The sequence below is a fragment of the Morchella sextelata genome (genome assembly GCF_020137385.1).
Source record: "Morchella sextelata strain SCLS chromosome Unknown scls_1, whole genome shotgun sequence".
NCBI lineage: Eukaryota > Fungi > Ascomycota > Pezizomycetes > Pezizales > Morchellaceae > Morchella > Morchella sextelata.
The window spans coordinates 1,737,945-1,756,595 of record NW_025408616.1 but is presented as its reverse complement, the minus strand read 5'-3'; the positions used below and the strand labels follow the sequence as shown (position 1 = coordinate 1,756,595).

Below are 18,651 nucleotides of genomic sequence, written 5' to 3'. Positions count from 1 at the left end.
AAGTAACCGCCTATCCCTGAGAAGAGTACAATACCGGTGGGATCAATTACTTGATGCAGTGTGTCAACCAACCAGTTACTGTCGAAAAACATCGCAACTCGATCCGCAGCCTTATGAACATACAAAGAACCTACAAATCAGACTCTCCGGGTCCTATCACCGAGTTATCACGTGTAGGGGGGTGAGTTACGATGTGTAATTTCTAGAAGGAATCAATTCTTCCTTTCCCCCACGGATATTTACTAGTCAAATCCAGCTTTCGGTATCAGCCGAGGATCTCTACGGGTTCTGCGGATCGGGACCAACCGGTGACACGATTTTTGAATCTTCCTCTTTCGCTCAAGTTGCGCATTTCCCCGCAACTCTAGTCTGAAAGATACTGTGGGTACATGTAGGTACTTACAGAGCACGAGCACAGCAAGGGGGAGGATGATAGAGGTAAAGTATGTAGGTACAGTACCTGTAGGTAGGTACAAAGCAGTCTTGGAGGTGGTTGGTGGTGGGGACCCTTCTTTCTCTTTCTCTTTGCAGACTGGTTTTGATACGATGTGGGGCACTTATGGCTTGCATGATAAGCGAAGAGCCGAGATTTTCACCCCGCCCTGCCCACCAGGATCCCACGCTTTTGTTCCCGGCAACTCTTCCACTGACTGTCTTGTCTGACTGACATATCGTAACTACACCCGTTTCCCTATCTAATACGCGTGGGCTGACCAACATCCCATCCATCCTGCTTCCCATCTCTTTGCACCCCTCTTCCCCATGCATTGAACCCTCTGCACTGCATCCCCTCCATCCCTTCCGCAGACAGATTAGATTACTAGTAACCTCATACTCGCAAGTATTTAAGAAGGTCGTAGATCGCAATGGGTTGGTCTCCTGTTACCCGCAGGATCGCTACTACTCGAGGTCGATTGAGCTTGCACTATTCCTCGCCGATACCGTGTCTTGTAGGACTAAAGTTACAATATACCAGTGCTGGTAAGCTCCATCCCATATCGTCAGTTCATCACAGTTGGATCTGGGTCTCGGGGATTGCCACGAGTGCGTCGCTGCGATGGATAGGCTCTATCAACCGTCCTCCGTGTCTATGCACAGCGAAGCTCTCTCAAATGCTCAGACATCCTCCTACGCCGTCTTCTTCTTAATGCCACCACATCCTTCCCCTACTCCCCAACTATACAAACCAACGTCATTGTTCGTATTCTAATGAGCAACTTGGACAGTTCATCAGAATCAAACCACTACAATGTCTACCTCTGCCCCTCGTAAGGCTCTCAACCTCTCAAATATCAATCCCCACGTCAAAAAGGCCGAATATGCCGTGCGTGGAGCAATCCCCATCAAATCAGAAGAATACCGGAAACTACTTGCTGCTGCTGGTACCGTCTCTGCCTCAGGCAGTGATTCCGCTACCCCAAACCACAATCTTCCATTCAATAACGTTATTTCTGCAAACATCGGAAACCCGCAGCAGCTAGGCCAGAAGCCCCTTACATTCATCAGGCAGGTTCTGAGTATCCTCGAGTACCCCGCTCTATTGGAGCATGAAGGTCTGTTTCCGAAAGACGTTAGAGAGAGGGCAAAATGGCTTTTGGAGCAAGTGGGGAGTGTGGGTGCATACTCTCAGAGCCAAGGTTGTTTCGGTCTCAGAAAGAGCGTTGCAAGGTTTATCGAAGGTTAGTAAATTACTTGTATCTGGTGATGATAAGATTGTTAACTTGATTCCTTAGAACGTGATGGCCATCCGGCCGACCCAGATGACATTTTCCTCACCGCCGGCGCATCATCCGGCGTTTCTACACTTCTACATACCATTTGTGCCTCTAAAGAAACCGGCGTTCTGATCCCCATTCCGCAATATCCTCTCTACACTGCTACACTTGCACTCGTCGACGCTACCCCAGTTCCATACTACCTGGATGAACCTTTGTCCTGGGCTACCAATGTGCCGGCCATTCGTGAAGAAATTACCAAGGCAAGAGCTGCTGGTACTGAATTGCGCTCCATCGTTGTCATCAATCCCGGTAACCCAACCGGAGCCACTCTGACAGAGCAAAACATTGCCGATGTTATCTCTCTTGCTGCTGAAGAACATCTTGTCATCATGGCCGACGAGGTTTACCAGACAAATGTTTATCAGGGCGAGTTTCACTCTTTTAAGAAGGTATTAAGGAACCTCCAAAAGGAGAGTCCTGGAAAGTATGATCATGTGGAACTAGTAAGCTTCCACTCAGTTTCAAAGGGTATGATCGGCGAGTGCGGACACCGTGCAGGATACTTTGAACTGGTAGGGTTCGATAAGGAGGTACAGGCACAAATCTACAAACTTGTTTCTATCACACTGTGCCCCCCAGTCATTGGCCAATGTTTAGTCGAACTTATGGTCAACCCACCAAAGAAAGGCAGTGAGTCTTATGATTTGTATGACAAGGAATATAATGGTAAGCCGATTGATTTACTTCCTTATAAAACATACTAACACTGCCATCATAGTCATTTTTGGAGACCTTAGAGAGCGCTCCCAAGCTCTTCATAAGGCATTTGGCAAGATGCGTGGTGTCTCATGCCAAGATCCTCTTGGTTCTATGTACCTCTTTCCCACCATCACAATACCACCAAAGGCCATCGAGGCTGCCAAAAAGCAAGGCCAGAAGCCGGATGAGTTCTATTGTATGAAACTACTTGACGCTACTGGTATCTGCACTGTTCCGGGATCGGGCTTCGGGCAGAAAGAAGGGACATGGCATTTCAGAACAACTTTCTTGGCACCTGGGACCGAGTGGGTGGAGAAATTGGAGAAATTTCACGAAGCTTTTATGACGGAGTATGAGGGTTAAGATTTCAGTTGATCTGAAACCTTGGTTGCATAGATTTTCTTTCTAATAGTCTGGTTTTTTTCCTTCTTTTTTTCTCTGGGTTTAGAGCGGTGTTTTGGGGAAGATATACCTATCACTTGCACTTGCTTTATGATTCTTACTTTTTGGAAGTAGTCTTTCTAGTACCAGTAGATACGTTAAATCTCACGGCCGAAATAGATCATACAGCCTAACTATCACAGAATACTTGAAGCCCGAAAAATTCTACAGGATAACTATAAGTGTATATACTTGAGCGTTCGATAAATCAGTGCAACTATCGAAACATAAATTTTGATTCTCCACTCAAAATTTCAAATGAATCTATTCAAATTATCCCTGGTACCGCTTCGCCCCGTTGCACTGGTTTTGTTTTTAACTATTGACACCAATATCTGGTATCATACCCATGCAGGATTTTGACATATATAATTATTCATAGAAGAGTTCTACATGTATGTACCTACATGCAATCCAGAAACGTCATGGACGTCACTCCTTTGATTAGTTCGGCTACGTACCGTTTGATGATTAAGCTCAAGCAACCGGCTCATAAATAGTAATTGGTTGTTTGTTCACCGATAAAGCGGGGTATTTCCAATAACACGTAGGTATTGTGCCCGAGGAAGCGTGTGTACGAAGCAAATGAGTGGTGCCAGATATCCACTAGATGAGTACCAAAGCAATATCTTTTTGCCTGGGTAGATAACGTTGGGAGGTGTTTCTCCGAGCTTCCTGTTCCTTCCTCTCGTGAGATAAATTCGAATTTACAGTACTCTCTTCCTCTCGATCCCTACCTATATCACAAATACTCAACACTTTAGCTATTAAGACGTGCTTCCGTTACAAGGCGACCAAACTCATGACTTCTTTATGGCCACGTTTCCGTGGTCACGGTGGTGACACCAAGCCCGCGGTTACACAAGAGAGGTTACAGCACCTTGAAAACGTCGAGGTGCAGTTACAGAAACTCGAGGCCGAAAAGCAAGAGTTAGAACGGAAAATCCAGGACCTCGAAAAGAAAGTCAAAAAGGAAGAAGATTTAAAACAACTACAAGAGCAAGAATCTACGAAAGGCAAAGATGACGACTCAAAATCGCTTGAGAGAATTGTCCAGTCACTCGATGCAGTATTTGACAGCTCAATTGAATGGGCGCGTGAGTACTTTGAGATCGACGTCAAGGGCTTCAAGATCGACAAGTTCCCGCAGTTTAAGGTAGAGCTTGGTTGGGTCACGTGGAATGATAGCTGGAGGACGAAGGACCACTTGAATGTCAGCCATCTCGTCCAAGCAGTGGTTGCGGACCGCTTGGCTATGGAGTTCTTTTGGCCCGGCGCGCACGGGAAGCCATTCCAAGGGTGCGAAGAGGGATTCCAGAAAAGTTGTAATGAGATCTTCCAAGTTATGCTCAAGGGTTAGTAGTGTTTGACATCATTTCAATATGACAAATTCACTGATTTTTTCTTCTACTAGAAGATAGAGGAAAGGCGCACAGGTGGCGAGCCACGACTTTATCAGCATACGAAAAGTCTGAGGGATGGTGTCCTACGTCTACCACTTCACCTACCCCTCCTTCCTCCCGCCCAGGGTCACATAAAGATATTGCCCAATCTGTAGCCTTTTACCGTGATCAACACTATGACCGTATCGTCACGTCAATCGAGCACGCTGTCGGGCCAATATCACAAAAATATTTTCCACGACGGAACGAAGCAGAAAGGCTTCGGAAGTGCAAAGAGTTTGTCAGGACAGCGGGCGAATTAGCATTCGAGCTGTCGAAACATCCGGCAGAAGTAAGGGTTTTGGAGAAGCAATGGTTCGACGCTAAGTGTGCACGTACATTTGTGTATGGAAACGAACACATGAAAGAATCATCTGGAGAGCATGTCGATCCTGAGGAAAAACTGCCCATAGACATCATTCTTAGGCCTTGCTTGAAACAATATGGAGACGAGCAAGACGAGAACTACGACAAATCATCTGTCTGCATTCCAGCTCTCGTGGATGTTAAAAGACCTACAAATCCTATTGTCCTCGCCGCTTAGATCCGAAAGGGCTTGGGGGCGTTATGCAACAGATCTATCCCGACCAGTCTCAAACGTACGATGTAACAATCTTATCAGTTCATGTGGTCACCCGATTATTCAAATGGATTTCTACCCTCTGTTGGAGTTTCCTCAATTTCTAAATCTTCTGTGGAGGCTTTAGATCTTATTCAAACGTTGGAAGATATTTCAGTAACTAAAACTTAACACTTTCATTTGTTTCCTTCTTCTTTAAGTCCAAGTCACGATGTATCATTCTGTTCGGTTTTGTTTTGGGGCGATCATTTTCTGTAACCAGATAGTTATTTGTTTTTTTGAGCGAGTGATACCACATGTACGCATAAGTTATACGACGCAATCATACTTCCTATAAAATTAAATATCACGACTAATTAAACAGTGCATATGATAACTAATCATGAAGGGCAAAAATTATCTTCGTGATAGTAGATACTTGTATGCAAGGCTAGAAACCTATAGAATTTTTATCCATCTCATTCTACAGTACGTCAACTGAATGAAGTCCACACTAGCCACAAATATGAAGCCTTGATGATTGATCACGTTGATGAAGAGACTCCGAGAGAGCCTATTGATTGGTCTACGCATATGATGAACCGTACATATGCATATTGCGCGCCTTAATAACGTATAAATGCGCCATAGTACATGTATGGTGGATATCGATAACCTTTACATACCAGGGATTTTGGGTGCATCACTTAACCAATTAATGGTAAGCATAATTCATTTCTTACAATCACCAACTTGCTGTAATCTATCAAAGAACCGATAAAATTACTACTGTACATGGGCATGGCAGCATGTTTGGGGGCTACGGTAGTGCAACATTGGCTTTGACAGAATGCAGCTAACGTTCCCACTGGACATTCCCATACGATGCGGCGCCTTCATCACCATACAAATTAAACTCGCTATGCTCCCCGTACGTAAACTAATTATCAGTTCTAAATCAATTGCATTAACCCGCATGAGCGAGTCCATCTTTGCATTCGTCAAGCGGTGCATGATAGCGCCTCTCAGTGTGGAGATCGATCGATGATGATCGACCTGGGAATCCAACGTGTCCACAGACTGAGTCTACTCTTCAATATGACAGAATTAGATATCTATGTGTGTAGATTCTAAAAGGCCAGGCCTCCTCCAGAACACACGTGGCAGACAAGAACTACATGTAATATCATGGTATGACTCCTGGTGCTCCTGGTGCTCACCCATATAAATGAAGCTTTCTACCTTCAATATGCATACAGAAGAGGAAACCCGATACAGTCAGGCCACAGCAGTCAACCTCCTTCCAATAATTTGATTCTTAAAACGCATGTCTTTTAAGCTCATACCCATCAATTTGGCGCTTGGGTGCTGCCCTACAATGTGCAGCATGCTTTACATACAGGGCTAATCACAGGACCACTCCACATGTTGATATGTGGAGTATTGAAAATGATATGCGTTTTCGACTACTCTACATCATGCACATAGGACCTGCCAATTTGAGAGATTTTCGCCCGTCAGATGCCTTCTACTCAGTCCTATATATTCCTAGCGCTGCAAATGTTCTCCGGATCTGCAGCTCATAGAGTAAGACCTCAATTGTATCAGATATACTCGCTATTTTATTCAGATCACACCTGGCAGGCCCTTCGGTTGTCGGGACATCTGCAGCCTTGCTCCGAGTAACGCAGTGTTGACTCGCCGTTGAGACATCAACTCTTACAGAACGGACTTCTAATGGCCCGAACAAAGCGGCGGTGACTCTTGACCGGCATTTTGTGAGTCCACAAGCCAGCTTCGGCCCGTGGACTTCATACATTGTATTATCAGCATCCCCAAAATAAGAGTTGTGTACACCATGGCCAGCATTGAGAAGCAGAGCCTGTACCACAAAACGTACATCATGTATGCAGTTGAGCGCAGGGGCTCTTACTGCCTATACATTAGCGCATTGCAGCCGAGCATGCTACCCGCACCAGTCATTCTTTATGGGGCTTTTGAAGCTTCAAATTCCCCGGTCATTGGATATGAAGTCTTTTTTTCAGTGAGTCAACAGCTTGAGCTGGCTTACTTCGTGGCGTATCCAACAGATAATCGTACATATGTTGGATGGAAATCATATCAATTGAAGTTTCAGTCGACCTATGTGAGTGTCCAAGACTTTCGTAGGGCGGCGAATGACACCCTGTGAAGTGGCTCGAGTGATATTTGGTGATTTGCCACATGATCGTTGATACCTCGCAGCGTTTACTGCAGCCATCTAGAGAAACATCTCTAAAGACCCGATGAGTTCTTGCATAGAGCCGAGGATAAACTTCCTTACACCAGTTGGTTATCCCAAGGGTTAGGGATTATCCTCCCATGCTTGGCAGGTGCATGACAGTTACCCGGAACTAAACCCTCGAAAAAAAGTTTGCGACACTCAGCTAGAAATCCCACCAGTCTGATTCCCACAGATAGGACCAACCTCACCCCATAAAAGATACCGGTCATGATTCGCACAGTGTAGGTACGGCCCTGCTAGTTATTTTTAGCATTTGGGCAGTTTAGTGAAATTACTAACACCAAGCAGAAAACCTCGTAATGCGCGCTCAAAACGTGCGCTCGATGATCGCGAAGCAAAGCTTATTGAGAATCAAAAGAAGACCTTGTTCCTCTCTGGTACAACCACTAGTGAGCTGAGCAGACAGGCTCTTGGAGATCTTGTAAGACTTCTTTCGCTTCAACTATCTCCCAATTGCAACTCTAACAGTTCTGGCAATTTCAGCACGCACTCAAGAAGCCCCATGCAATCAAGTTCACCAAGAAAAATGCAGTCCACCCATTCGAGGATGCTGCCCCCCTCGAGTTCTTTTCTACCAAGAACGACGCCTCTTTTCTCGTCCTTGCTACACACTCCAAGAAGCGACCCCACAACCTTACTTTCGCACGCACATTCGACCACAAGATCCTAGACATGATCGAGTTCGGTATCGACGAATCTAGCTTCCGCCCTCTCGAGTCTTTCAAGAACGCCAAGTTCGCCATTGGAATGAAGCCCATGATCTCATTCAGTGGGAGCTTGTTCGACTCTGCGCCAAACTACAAACTCGTCAAATCCATGTTCCTCGACTTTTTCAGAGGTGAAACAGTGAAAGCAATCGATGTGGAGGGGCTACAGTACATCGTCAGTGTTGCGGTTAGTGAGCCAACGGATCTGGTTCCTAGCCCGCCAGTACATATTAGGGTGCATATGATCAAGACCAAGAAGAGTGGACAGAAGTTGCCGAGAGTGGAAGTGGAAGAGATTGGGCCCAGAATAGACTTTAGGATTAGGAGAATCCAGGAACCGGATGAAGGTATGATGAAGGAGGCGCTTAAGAAGCCTAGACAGCTTGAGGTACGCATTGCGCCATTCCTTCTCGTTTTTACGGATGTATTTGGATCACTAACAATATCATTTCTGGTAAATAGGCGAGATCGAAGAAGAACATCGAGACAGATATCATCGGAGACAAGCTCGGACGTATCCACACCGGAAAGCAAGACTTGAACAAGATGCAGTCAAGAAAGATGAAGGGTTTGAAGAGAGGCCCGACTGACGATGAGGAGGCGACACTCGTAGACGAGGATGACGACAAGGCTAAAAAAGCACGTTTAGCATAGTGATGGGGATCGATAGTATACTTACTTAATGGAGTTCATGAGTCGGTGGTCATAAAAGTCTGTACATTTAAATTTTCTTTAGGGACATTGGTTTCTGTTGTCCTTTGTTTTTCATCGGAAGCTCTTTCTTTGCCTTGATGTGTGGATATATTCAGCGAAGGGAATGTTTGGGCTAAGAATCAAGAATGGGCCAATGAATGTGACAAATTCATCAGTAAACGTTCCATTGCATGAGACGATGTATTCAGAGAAAGCACGATAGCTGAATTCACGCACAGCATGTAACCTAAGAAGCAGTCTGACGTTCTCTCTGCGATAAAAAAAAGACCTCCTGGCCCCGACAACCACTTCCACCGTCCGGGTAATACCTCCATGTCCGCCAAGACTGAGGCTCAAAGAAATCATTTCATCCACCAAAAAAAAGATCTTGAAAATCCATATTCCCAGCAGATACCCCAGGAAAAATGGCCGCCCTTCTAGAAACGCTCACAACATTGATAACCTCCATCAATTCGGCCTTTACCTCCCTGACATCTCCCGAATTCCCTCCAGTTGCCACGCCCGAAAACGGAATCTCCCTTCTAGAAGTTAAAAATGAGCTCCTGCTCTCGTACCTACACAACGTCGTTTTCCTCGTGCTCATCAAGCTCCGCTCCGGCTCCCTAGATCCTACCAAAAAAAACGGCCAGTTTGGAAGTGAGGTTGTCAAGGAGCTTGTTAAGATCAGACTCCTTCTCGAGAAGGGTGTCAAGCCACTAGAGGCGAAGCTCAAATACCAGATCGACAAAGTTGTCGCCGCGGCCGTCGATAAGGAGCTTTCAAAGGCTGGGAATGCAGCATTAATGCCCGCCGCCGCCGCTGGCGCAACAGGAGAAGAATCCGACGATGGGGTTGAACACGACGACTACGGAGTCTACTCCAAGAAGACTACGGTAGCAGCGGCGCCCGCATCTACGATCGCCAACAAGGAGCTCTCGTTCCGCCCGAATCCGATGGCGCTGGCAAAGCCAAGTGCGGCGGCGCTTCCGAGTGTTGGCGAGACAGAGGGTAAAGAAGGAATCTACAAGCCGCCGCGCATCTCGGCGACAGTCATGCCCGGTTTTGCAACAGCAGCGAGCGAGAAGATTGACGGAAAACGCGAGAGAGAGAATGCAGGCAGGAATAAGAGCCACATGCTGGATGAGTTTATCGCGGACGAGATGTCGGCTGCGCCGATGGCTACACCGTCTATTGGATCTACTATTGTGGCTGGTGGAAGGGTGATGAAGAGTTCCAGGGAGAGAAGGGAAGAGCAGGAGAGGAGAGATTACGAGGAAAGCAACTTCGTGAGGTTACCGCAGCTAAGTAAGAAGGAGCTGCGGGAACGGAAGAGGAAGGGCGGGGACAATGTTGGACAGTTTGGCGGTGAAGACTGGAGAGACTTTGCCGGCGATTTAAATAGATTGACCAAGGGTGCGGGGAAAGGTGGCAAGAGTAGTAGACTGCTGGAGAACAGCAGGAAAAGACAAGGTGATGATGAGGGTGGGAGAAATGGTGGGAAAGAACTGGGCTCCCTCTTTAACTCCAAGAAGAAGATGATGGCGAAGAGAAGGAAGACTTAGACGTATTCTAATTTCCTTTGAATAATTCTGTATAAATATCAAAAGTTTAGGTCATTAACTATCAAGTCTTAAAGGAAACTAGTAGCCAGAGCAGAGACACATTTATTAAAATAATAGCTATATTCCAATGTACAAAACGTTGATTTCCAACTAAACAATCACAAAGCGTGTATAGATCTGACAAGGGTATCAATGATTGCCTCTGCAGAATTATTGGCTGTCACCTAGCGTGCTCGAGCCTACCTCATCCCACCGAACCCCCTATCACGAAGACACTGCTTCAACCTCACCTACCACAACCCCTGTCCCACCAACTGTCACGATAGAGGCTTCCTCCGCTCTAGATCTCCTCTCAATCCCCACGACGTCACCTCAAACTGCCCATCATGTCGAATCTTCAGTCTTTCGTTAATAGTAAGCACCTTCCTACCCCTTCCTCCACTTCAATCTACCCCATCGCTAACCCCCGATAAAAACTACAGAGACAGTCACAATCCTCACCTCCGATGGCCGTACTTTAACCGGCAAGCTCCTAGGCCACGACCAAACTACAAACCTAATACTCTCCCATACAATCGAGCGTATCTTCAGCCCCGCGTCCGCAGGTCCAGACGAACCAACCCAGCAGGTCGAGCACGGGCTATATCTGATCCGCGGAGACAATGTGGCTGTCTGTGGGCTTGTGGACGATGAGCTGGACTCGGGAATTGATTGGGCACTGGTTAGAGCCGAGCCCTTGGGTGGAATGAAGCACTCGTGAGCTTGCTTGCGTAGTGATGATGAGATCGTGCTAGGGTTAGGGTTAAGAGATGGGCTCTTAAAACGAATAATTTCCAATTTTATACCAGTATCAACCAGGATACGATGCGGCTTCTTCTGCTACAACTTCTTTGAACAACGCAATGTGAGGAACAAAACGGTCACGAGGTGTGGAGGGATGAAAGTAGCTAAATGAGACATGAGGGGTATCAATCTTCGTTGTATATATATATACTTTTTTCCTAAATCTGGGTTTTTGCGTGCGGGGTCAAATTTGGCGAATAAAGCTTGTTTTATGCCTTTTTTACTGATTATAATTAACTCTGTTCAGTTGTAATATAGCTGTTTTAGCTCTCCAGGCGGACTTTGGGGTAGGTGAAACTACTTAGCGCCATCCCTGAAAACGAGTGAGAATGCAATCGAGTGATCCTTCATGACACATCCATGTCTGCTGCCTGGCCGTGGCACATAACGTATGTGCGTAATAATCTACCAATCCATGATGCCTATCGTTAAAGATCATGTGCATCACCGAAGCGCGCGACTTTGAAGCTTAATCCACTCAAGCTCGACCCCCATATCATGCCGTATTGCGTTAAATACCAAGCCATTAATATCGTGTAATATTTCCCAAAATAGGTCTATCGATCCTAACAACCAATCCGATTTTGAATATGGTCATAAATAACAATGACCTCCTCTCTAAGATTAATCCTTGAAATAACCTTGCGTATGCAGCAAGGAGGAACGCATTTCTTTGTTTATATCCCGGCGCTGTTGTTTTTGTGACTAGAGTACAAGGTTTTTCGAGTGAGGGGCTGTGTGCCAGAATGTATCTCCAAACCGGGACCACTATTCTCTCCCTCTGAGCTTACAGCGATGGGGAAAATTATTGTAGAAGTATGGTAAGAGTCCTATTGGCCGGGGCAGCCACCTAAACCCTGTTTTTAGACCCCTGTTTCTACAATAATTTTCCCCATCGCTGTAAGGCCCTGTAATGTACATATACATACATGTATTTAACGTTCGCTTGCCCTAGGTTCCATTAAGCCGTTTTAGGCATCGTAACTGAAGAAACAAATGAAAGAATTGAACACAAAGAACGCTAAACAAAGCGCCATCAAGCTGACATTCCGAGGCCAGATCTGTATATAAGGCAACATTTAACCGCAGGCCTAAATCATCGCGTGGACCCCAGCCTCAAAAAAGGAAACAAAAAAATTACATGGTGCAGCTTATTGATGATCTAGGGTTACTGGTTCTGATCTTATCTTATCTGATCGGTTCATGTATTCTAATATTAGCGATTGAACTCTTCTGCACACATGCACCACATCCACATGAACCACATCCACATCCACTAAAAGCCATGACAACAGCACCTCCACCAGACGCTTCGATCGATCGTAAGTGTATAGGAGCTCTGAAAGGTCTTTCATGGGAATATTCATGCTAATATTTATGTAGAAACAAAGTCAATCGAGTATTGGAACAGCGTTGAAGCCACTCCAAATGGTTATAACATACCCCTTCGATCATGCCAAATCCTGCGCAGTGCAACTAAATAGTGCGGGTGTTGATAGGCATGCTTGGAGGATATGAATACGTCTCCCGAATCGATATCCAGGGGTCTAAAAACTTCCTTGCAAAGTTGCGACTTAAGACTGCGTCTAGCCCTGAAATATGGAAGGTCGCGGACTGCGGCGCGGGGATCGGAAGGATCACGAAAGAGCTATTGACAACTTTGAACAAGGGCAAAGTTGTTGTAGATATCATAGAACCGGTGGAGAAGTTCACTAAGGAGGCGATTGAGGGCAATAATTTAAAAGAGGAGAGAGAAGATGGGAGGGTAGGCAAAATAGTTAACGTGGGGTTACAGCAGTGGGACCCTGTCAAGGCGACAGAGGAGATGGGAGAAAAGTACTATATTATCTGGAAGTAAGTTTCTTCGGACCTTGGCGTGTCCGGCTTGGTATAGATGGGGTTTTGGGCGAAGTGACTAATTTTTGTGAAGTCAGTGGTGCGTAGGGCACCTTTCGGACGTGCAACTAGTAGCCTACCTTGCGCGCTGTAAAAATGCTGTTTTGGAGGGCGGTGTCATCGTTGTGAAGGAGAATATCACCGAGACAAAAGATGACATGTACGACGAGATAGATAGCAGTATTACCAGGTATGCCCTCTCCCTACAATATTTAGATAGCTGATTAATGTGAATTCGATAGGACGGATCACAAGTTTAAAAACTTATTCAGGCAAGCCGGATTGCGGGTTGTAAGGACTGAGATTCAGAAGGGATTTCCAACACAACTGTATCAGGTCCGTAGTTATGCGCTGAGGGCGGTATGATGACAATGCGTAGATACCCTAGAATATTGCTTCCATAGTTTTAATTTTTCATTTGCAAAATTTTCTAGAAATGGTAAGCGGTCACGTGAATACTTAGGCAGAGCTTACCAGGGTAGTTTTATGAAAAAGACTGTGGTTAGTCAAAACTAGATCAGGCTCAGGCGATAGCTTCATAAACATATGCTGTGGAATACTTTGAACTTTGTGCTTTGGGGTGAATTTTAGGCTTTACGGGGTCTCAGAAGGAAAGTACTGAAAGTAGGTGGGTCCTTTCCTTTGTAAGTGATTTCCATCAGCTTTGACCGCATGCGCAATGGAGGAAATAGATGGCTCTTATCCAAGCCCGAAATCCACATTCTTTTATTCACCTTTAAAACCAGAACCGAGCTTAAAATACAATCTATTAGCTTTAGTTACAATAATTCTATATGAGTATGAGCTAAATAGAGGATCAAGGAACCACTTATCAAGATTCCCTCATATCTCATCATTTCTTGTCCCGCTTTTATGCAGTTGGCATTTTCTAACTAACCCCGTGTCCATCTTGACAAGTTAAAGAGTAAGTTGTCAACTATCCACATAGGCCCCAAACCCGCAGGGCGAAAAGGGTTGGGGCTATTGGGTGGTCTGCCGCGCGCTACTCTATTAATGGATAGATATGAGCCTTGGGTAGTTACATGTGAAAACCCAATTACACTGCTAGACGTATACGTAGTGCTTGTATATCTTGGACATAGCTTTGATTATTATATCGTGCCCGTACTCTAGTTGTGGGGGTTTGGCTCTGCTCTGTCCTCCCCCCTTCAGCACTCGATCTGTCCTTATTAGGCTTAATCTCTCCCCTAAAAGGGACTGATCAGCGCGTGGAACTTTGTTACTTCTGCCAAGACCGACCCCGTTGTCAGGACCCCGCGCTATGTATATTCCCTTTGCCCACAGTTTGGACGACTTGCAGCTCTCAGCTCGTATATCCGTGCTACTAGGACCGGGTTCCCCCCCCCCCCCCACCAGCGGGACCCCCTCAGTCCCCTCCATATCAACTCTCTTCAGATTCTTCTCTTACCTCACTCGCCACAACCTCCGGGTCCTTCAATGTTCTTTAGACGAATTAAGAAACGTACTCCTTGTTTTTCTGGTTTCCTGTTTCCCTCACTTCTTTATACTAAAGTAACTCGCCCGTGCTAGGCCGGGACGCTTATATATTTATGCTCTGCTTTTCCTTTCGTTGAATGTCAGGGTTCGAGTTAAGGATGATGCTTTATGTTTTATATGTACTTGTTAGGTTTTGTTCACGCCATAGCGTTAACTGCATGCGACATTCTTGTACCTAGAAATCAACGAAACACTGATTTAAAAAAAAACACCGACCCTGTTGACGTGTCCCCACCATAGTATGCAGAAGAGTGGTTAAGTTGGCGGATTTGTCAGTTGTAGTCGAGGGTGTACTTGAAGTCGAGGAGAGCAGAAGAGTGACCGAATTGATATGCTTGGTGTTTACATTTTACCCAGCCAGATCGCTACGAGTTATGGTAATATGGTAATGCTATCGCGCCTAGGTATCCAAATCCTCTTTCTCTTTGGAAGTACATTGACGGCCTTCTCAAGATATCATGAGATCTCACTCGAAGACTACATATCACTATACGTTGAATTGAATCAGGAGTGACATAACTGCTCTTGTCGCTGTTCCAACAGACCGACACGCTCCAAATATAGCGCATATAAAGCACGCCAAAATAGGATAAGACGAGACGAAACTTGACAGTGGCTTCACGATTGATTTAGATTCCCAGTGGCTGATTTCATGGAAGGTTTCAAGAGAAGCGTACTTGCTTATTCTTATCAATACTTCAGTACTGAAGGGTCTATGGATACCGGCTAGCTGTCAAGGGGTAAGTATGTAAATACCAGTATATATGTATCGCATTGGTGGTGGCTGCAGGTAATGTTGGTGACGAAAATAAAGCAACTGGCTTCCGCCGGACTGATCAATCTTGGTACACATTAGCACAGGACTTGAGATCCCAAGAGCGGGTAGGCACCGTTAAAAAGAAAGAAAAGAAAGACTGTCTTACCTGAATCCAGCGTCCTGACTTTCAAGACAAGGTGACGTCTTTGGCGAGGGATGTAAATAGGATGCCAAAATTTGTAAGAGAGAGAATCTCACGGCCTATCTACATATGTAGGTACATAGAGCTTCAGAGTCTAACCACATTCAATTGCCTGAAGGTTGTTGACCAATCACAAACGCCCCTCTAGGCGCGGGCACTAGTCTCGCTAAGAGCTTAAACCCCTGGGCAGTCAACCTACGCAGCATCTCTCCTACATGTACCTACCCTGGACACAGAGATCAAAAGTGGGACAACTTGATAAAGATCTCTATTCCTGGAGCCTCCCGGAAAAAGAAATGAGCGGCGATCAGCTGGGTGGATGTCGCGGGACGCGATCCATGGTTGATTTCCCCGTTTTCGTTGTTTTGTTTGCGTGATTGAAGGAAACACGTGCTATTTTCGCTTATGCATGGCCTATGTGGTAAGGATGTATACATACGGTGCAAAGATGTCAAGTTCGGAGCTCGGCCTGAGTCAGGTGTTGAATCCCATTCTCCTGGACAATATTGCGAACTTCTGCCGGTTATCACGGTCTTTAAACCTAATGATGGATGAACTCCACCGGAACATCGGCGGTTTGTCAACATAAGACAATTCCTATGTGGGTTGCAAATAGACATCTAGTCCCATGATGAGATGATAATCAATAAGGAATTGACTGCCTGCCCGGGGAATAAACAAGTTCCCGGCCCTCATTTATCCTTGCCTATAGAACATCTATCACCATATGGCCGGTTTGGAGATTGGTCCGAGAAGCTGCTCAGTATCGATTGTTAGGTCATTAAAAACAAACACTCCTCAATAGGTATTCCCACAGAACGAACAGAAGGCCCTCCTGGTATTTGAAACGAGTTCTAGAAACTTGTCCGCTGTCACCAGCTTTTTCTTTTTACAGAGATTCGTCGAAGGCTTTGGCGCACAGTCCATCTGTTCCGTCATATAAAACCCCCAACAATAGATGACAGATCATGTGGGGAACTTTCTCCGTTTTTCCCTTTCCGCGTACATATACGTCTCCACCTCCAAAATTGGAGAAGCCTCGTTTCAGGTCCCTAAGGTACCAATCCGGCATTATTGGTTCGAACCAGATGATTATATCCAGGAAGACCATGGAGCTAAACACATTTGAGGTGAACGGTGTGGCAACAAATATGGGTAACCACTGAAAATGCGTGATTTTCCAACTTTCAGGTAGGTACCTTTAATCCCCGTTATGAACTAACGACAGCCATTCAAATTGATTTTTGCCCTGGTCTTTTAATCGGTTTAGATAAGGTCTCCCGCATGCAAAGCGCCTAACCGCCCAGGCACTGACCAACGGGAGCGCTCATACATGCCAAGACGCCCCAAATAGTAGCCAAAATAGTAACCACCTTACCTGGGCCAATTGATCCAACAGCTTGGCACAGTTTGAGCCCCTGATGCTCTCGCTTCTAAAGAAACCTTTTTTTTTTTTTGGTAGCTCAAGAAATAGGCGCTGGTGAAGGGGCGACATTTTGAACAGGAGATAAAGTCAACTCGATGCCCTCCCCTCTGGCTGTCACATTCAATAACACATCTACCGTCTAAGAGAGGATCTGGAGGCTCGAACATCGATCTCAAACCTCCTCGCCAGTATTTACTAGAGCCGTGCTCTCGGGATATATTTACATAAGAAACAGTATTGATCATTCCTTAAAGACTTACTTTTCTTTTTGAAAACTACTCTCTACAAAACAGAAAGGAAAAATTAGCAATTTCCCAATATGGTTTCCCAAAAATACACCTTGATTGCCCTTATAGTGGCCGCTGCTTTCTCTCCTCTCAGTGCAGTATTAGCACAGACCACCACCGGCGCTGTCTCCGGACCTACCCCCATCAATAGTCTCCAGCCATCTGCTACTGTCACCAGTATCGAGTCAGCTACTCCCACCTCAAGCTATTCCGAATCAGCGTCTACAAGTGCAGCCGCCAGCCAAACGGATGGACTCGGCTACTACCCCACGGTCCCGGGACAATCATACGACGATCCCAATAAGCTCATTGACGAAACAGCGGAAGATAGCACTGCCGGCGCAGATGGATCCTCGGATACTTTCATCAACATCCCTCTTGGAGCTCAAATCGGTATCATCTCGGTCGTTGTCATTGCTGGTATTGGGGGGTTAGTGGCTAGCTATCTGTGGTACATGCGCCGTCGTAAGCAGTGGGAGCTACAAGGAAGACGCCGTTCTCTCGTACCAAGGTTCTCTGTCAATGCTCGTGGAGAGCTCAAGATGTCAAGGCCGATCATCACCCGACAGCCTGCGGTTCCACCGACTCCAACTGCGATCAGAAGCTCAACGAATAGTGTGGCGAACTTTATTCCGAGAGATTTGGAGAAAGGGACAAAGCAGGGAAGGGACGAGTTTGAGGTTGAATCGAAAACTGATGGCGGGTCGAGCTGGAAGAAGATGTTCTTGAGGAAATAAACAGTCATCTTGATTGATAAAGTTGGCTATAATTATGTCTTTCATGATAAAAAAGAGGTGGGATGCGCTTTCATTGATATATACTAGGGTTTCTTTACTTTGTTTTACTTTATGACGATCGTTTGTTACCCACAAGGAAAAATTGTAACTTATTAAACGAATTTCTGTACGTCTAGCTGGTGTTTTTGGTTATTTCTGGGACATTATTTTCTTTTTTTCTTTTATGTTTGCATATTACTTTCAGTCGTTTTGCTAGTGCAATATTGGGGGGTTCTTTTCTTCTCTTTCTTCATATCTGCAGCTGCGCTCGTTAATTAGGCTGGCGTCTAACCCTATTTTTGTGTATAATTATTACTTACATTCGTTAGAACCCCTCATCTTAGATGGGAGGTAACATCATCGTTTCAAATGATACTTTCTTTCTAGTTATATTAAAACAAATTGGTTTCCCACAAGTTTAGCATCATTTCAAGGCCGTGTGAGAAAGAAGGATCGAATGATGTTGATAATAGGCTGAACGCTCTTGCCACATAAACATCCTTGAAACAATATATGTACCTGGATAGTTTGGTATCCCGGCTTGATCTGAGATGGGGAAAGCGATACCAACATTCTTGAGGGGGCTCACTATAGCTAGCCACGTACTTGGACGCTATATAATCCATGACCCCCAGTAATTATAAAGGAATGGGCGTTAAAAAATCACTACTGGAGCGCACAAGATCTTGGCTTGGGATTCCCTCCTATCATCCTAACATGCGAAATCGCCTGGCGTCCGTTGTAATATCAGGCCATGAAACTTCACTTACGTTAGAAATCA

The 18,651-nt window shown here is 45.5% G+C and overlaps 7 protein-coding genes across 7 annotated transcripts; all 7 read left to right on the top strand.

The window, feature by feature from the left end:
- Positions 1-1,249: 1,249 nt before the first annotated feature.
- Positions 1,250-2,840, top strand: H6S33_000437 (uncharacterized protein; the record flags this gene model as incomplete). Its single annotated transcript, XM_044831814.1, has 3 exons — positions 1,250-1,679; positions 1,734-2,444; positions 2,497-2,840. The coding sequence occupies 3 exons, from the start codon at positions 1,250-1,252 to the stop codon at positions 2,838-2,840; spliced, it is 1,485 nt and encodes a 494-aa protein (XP_044699996.1).
- Positions 2,841-3,720: 880 nt separating this feature from the next.
- On the top strand, positions 3,721-4,904 carry H6S33_000436 (uncharacterized protein; the record flags this gene model as incomplete). Its single annotated transcript, XM_044831813.1, has 2 exons — positions 3,721-4,273; positions 4,333-4,904. The coding sequence occupies 2 exons, from the start codon at positions 3,721-3,723 to the stop codon at positions 4,902-4,904; spliced, it is 1,125 nt and encodes a 374-aa protein (XP_044699995.1).
- Positions 4,905-7,410: 2,506 nt separating this feature from the next.
- H6S33_000435 (uncharacterized protein) lies at positions 7,411-8,564 on the top strand (the record flags this gene model as incomplete). The annotated part of the gene is made up of 4 exons (XM_044831812.1): positions 7,411-7,424; positions 7,492-7,624; positions 7,687-8,298; positions 8,373-8,564. The coding sequence occupies 4 exons, from the start codon at positions 7,411-7,413 to the stop codon at positions 8,562-8,564; spliced, it is 951 nt and encodes a 316-aa protein (XP_044699994.1).
- Positions 8,565-9,028: 464 nt separating this feature from the next.
- Positions 9,029-10,165, top strand: H6S33_000434 (uncharacterized protein; the record flags this gene model as incomplete). The annotated part of the gene is made up of 1 exon (XM_044831811.1): positions 9,029-10,165. The coding sequence occupies one exon, from the start codon at positions 9,029-9,031 to the stop codon at positions 10,163-10,165; it is 1,137 nt and encodes a 378-aa protein (XP_044699993.1).
- A 386-nt stretch (positions 10,166-10,551) lies between these two features.
- Positions 10,552-10,925, top strand: H6S33_000433 (uncharacterized protein; the record flags this gene model as incomplete). The annotated part of the gene is made up of 2 exons (XM_044831810.1): positions 10,552-10,579; positions 10,648-10,925. The coding sequence occupies 2 exons, from the start codon at positions 10,552-10,554 to the stop codon at positions 10,923-10,925; spliced, it is 306 nt and encodes a 101-aa protein (XP_044699992.1).
- Positions 10,926-12,293: 1,368 nt separating this feature from the next.
- On the top strand, positions 12,294-13,270 carry H6S33_000432 (uncharacterized protein; the record flags this gene model as incomplete). Its single annotated transcript, XM_044831809.1, has 5 exons — positions 12,294-12,330; positions 12,392-12,439; positions 12,508-12,862; positions 12,939-13,094; positions 13,147-13,270. The coding sequence occupies 5 exons, from the start codon at positions 12,294-12,296 to the stop codon at positions 13,268-13,270; spliced, it is 720 nt and encodes a 239-aa protein (XP_044699991.1).
- A 3,856-nt stretch (positions 13,271-17,126) lies between these two features.
- H6S33_000431 (uncharacterized protein) lies at positions 17,127-17,831 on the top strand (the record flags this gene model as incomplete). Its single annotated transcript, XM_044831808.1, has 1 exon — positions 17,127-17,831. One exon carries the CDS (start codon positions 17,127-17,129, stop codon positions 17,829-17,831), a length of 705 nt encoding a protein of 234 aa, XP_044699990.1.
- Positions 17,832-18,651: the final 820 nt, after the last annotated feature.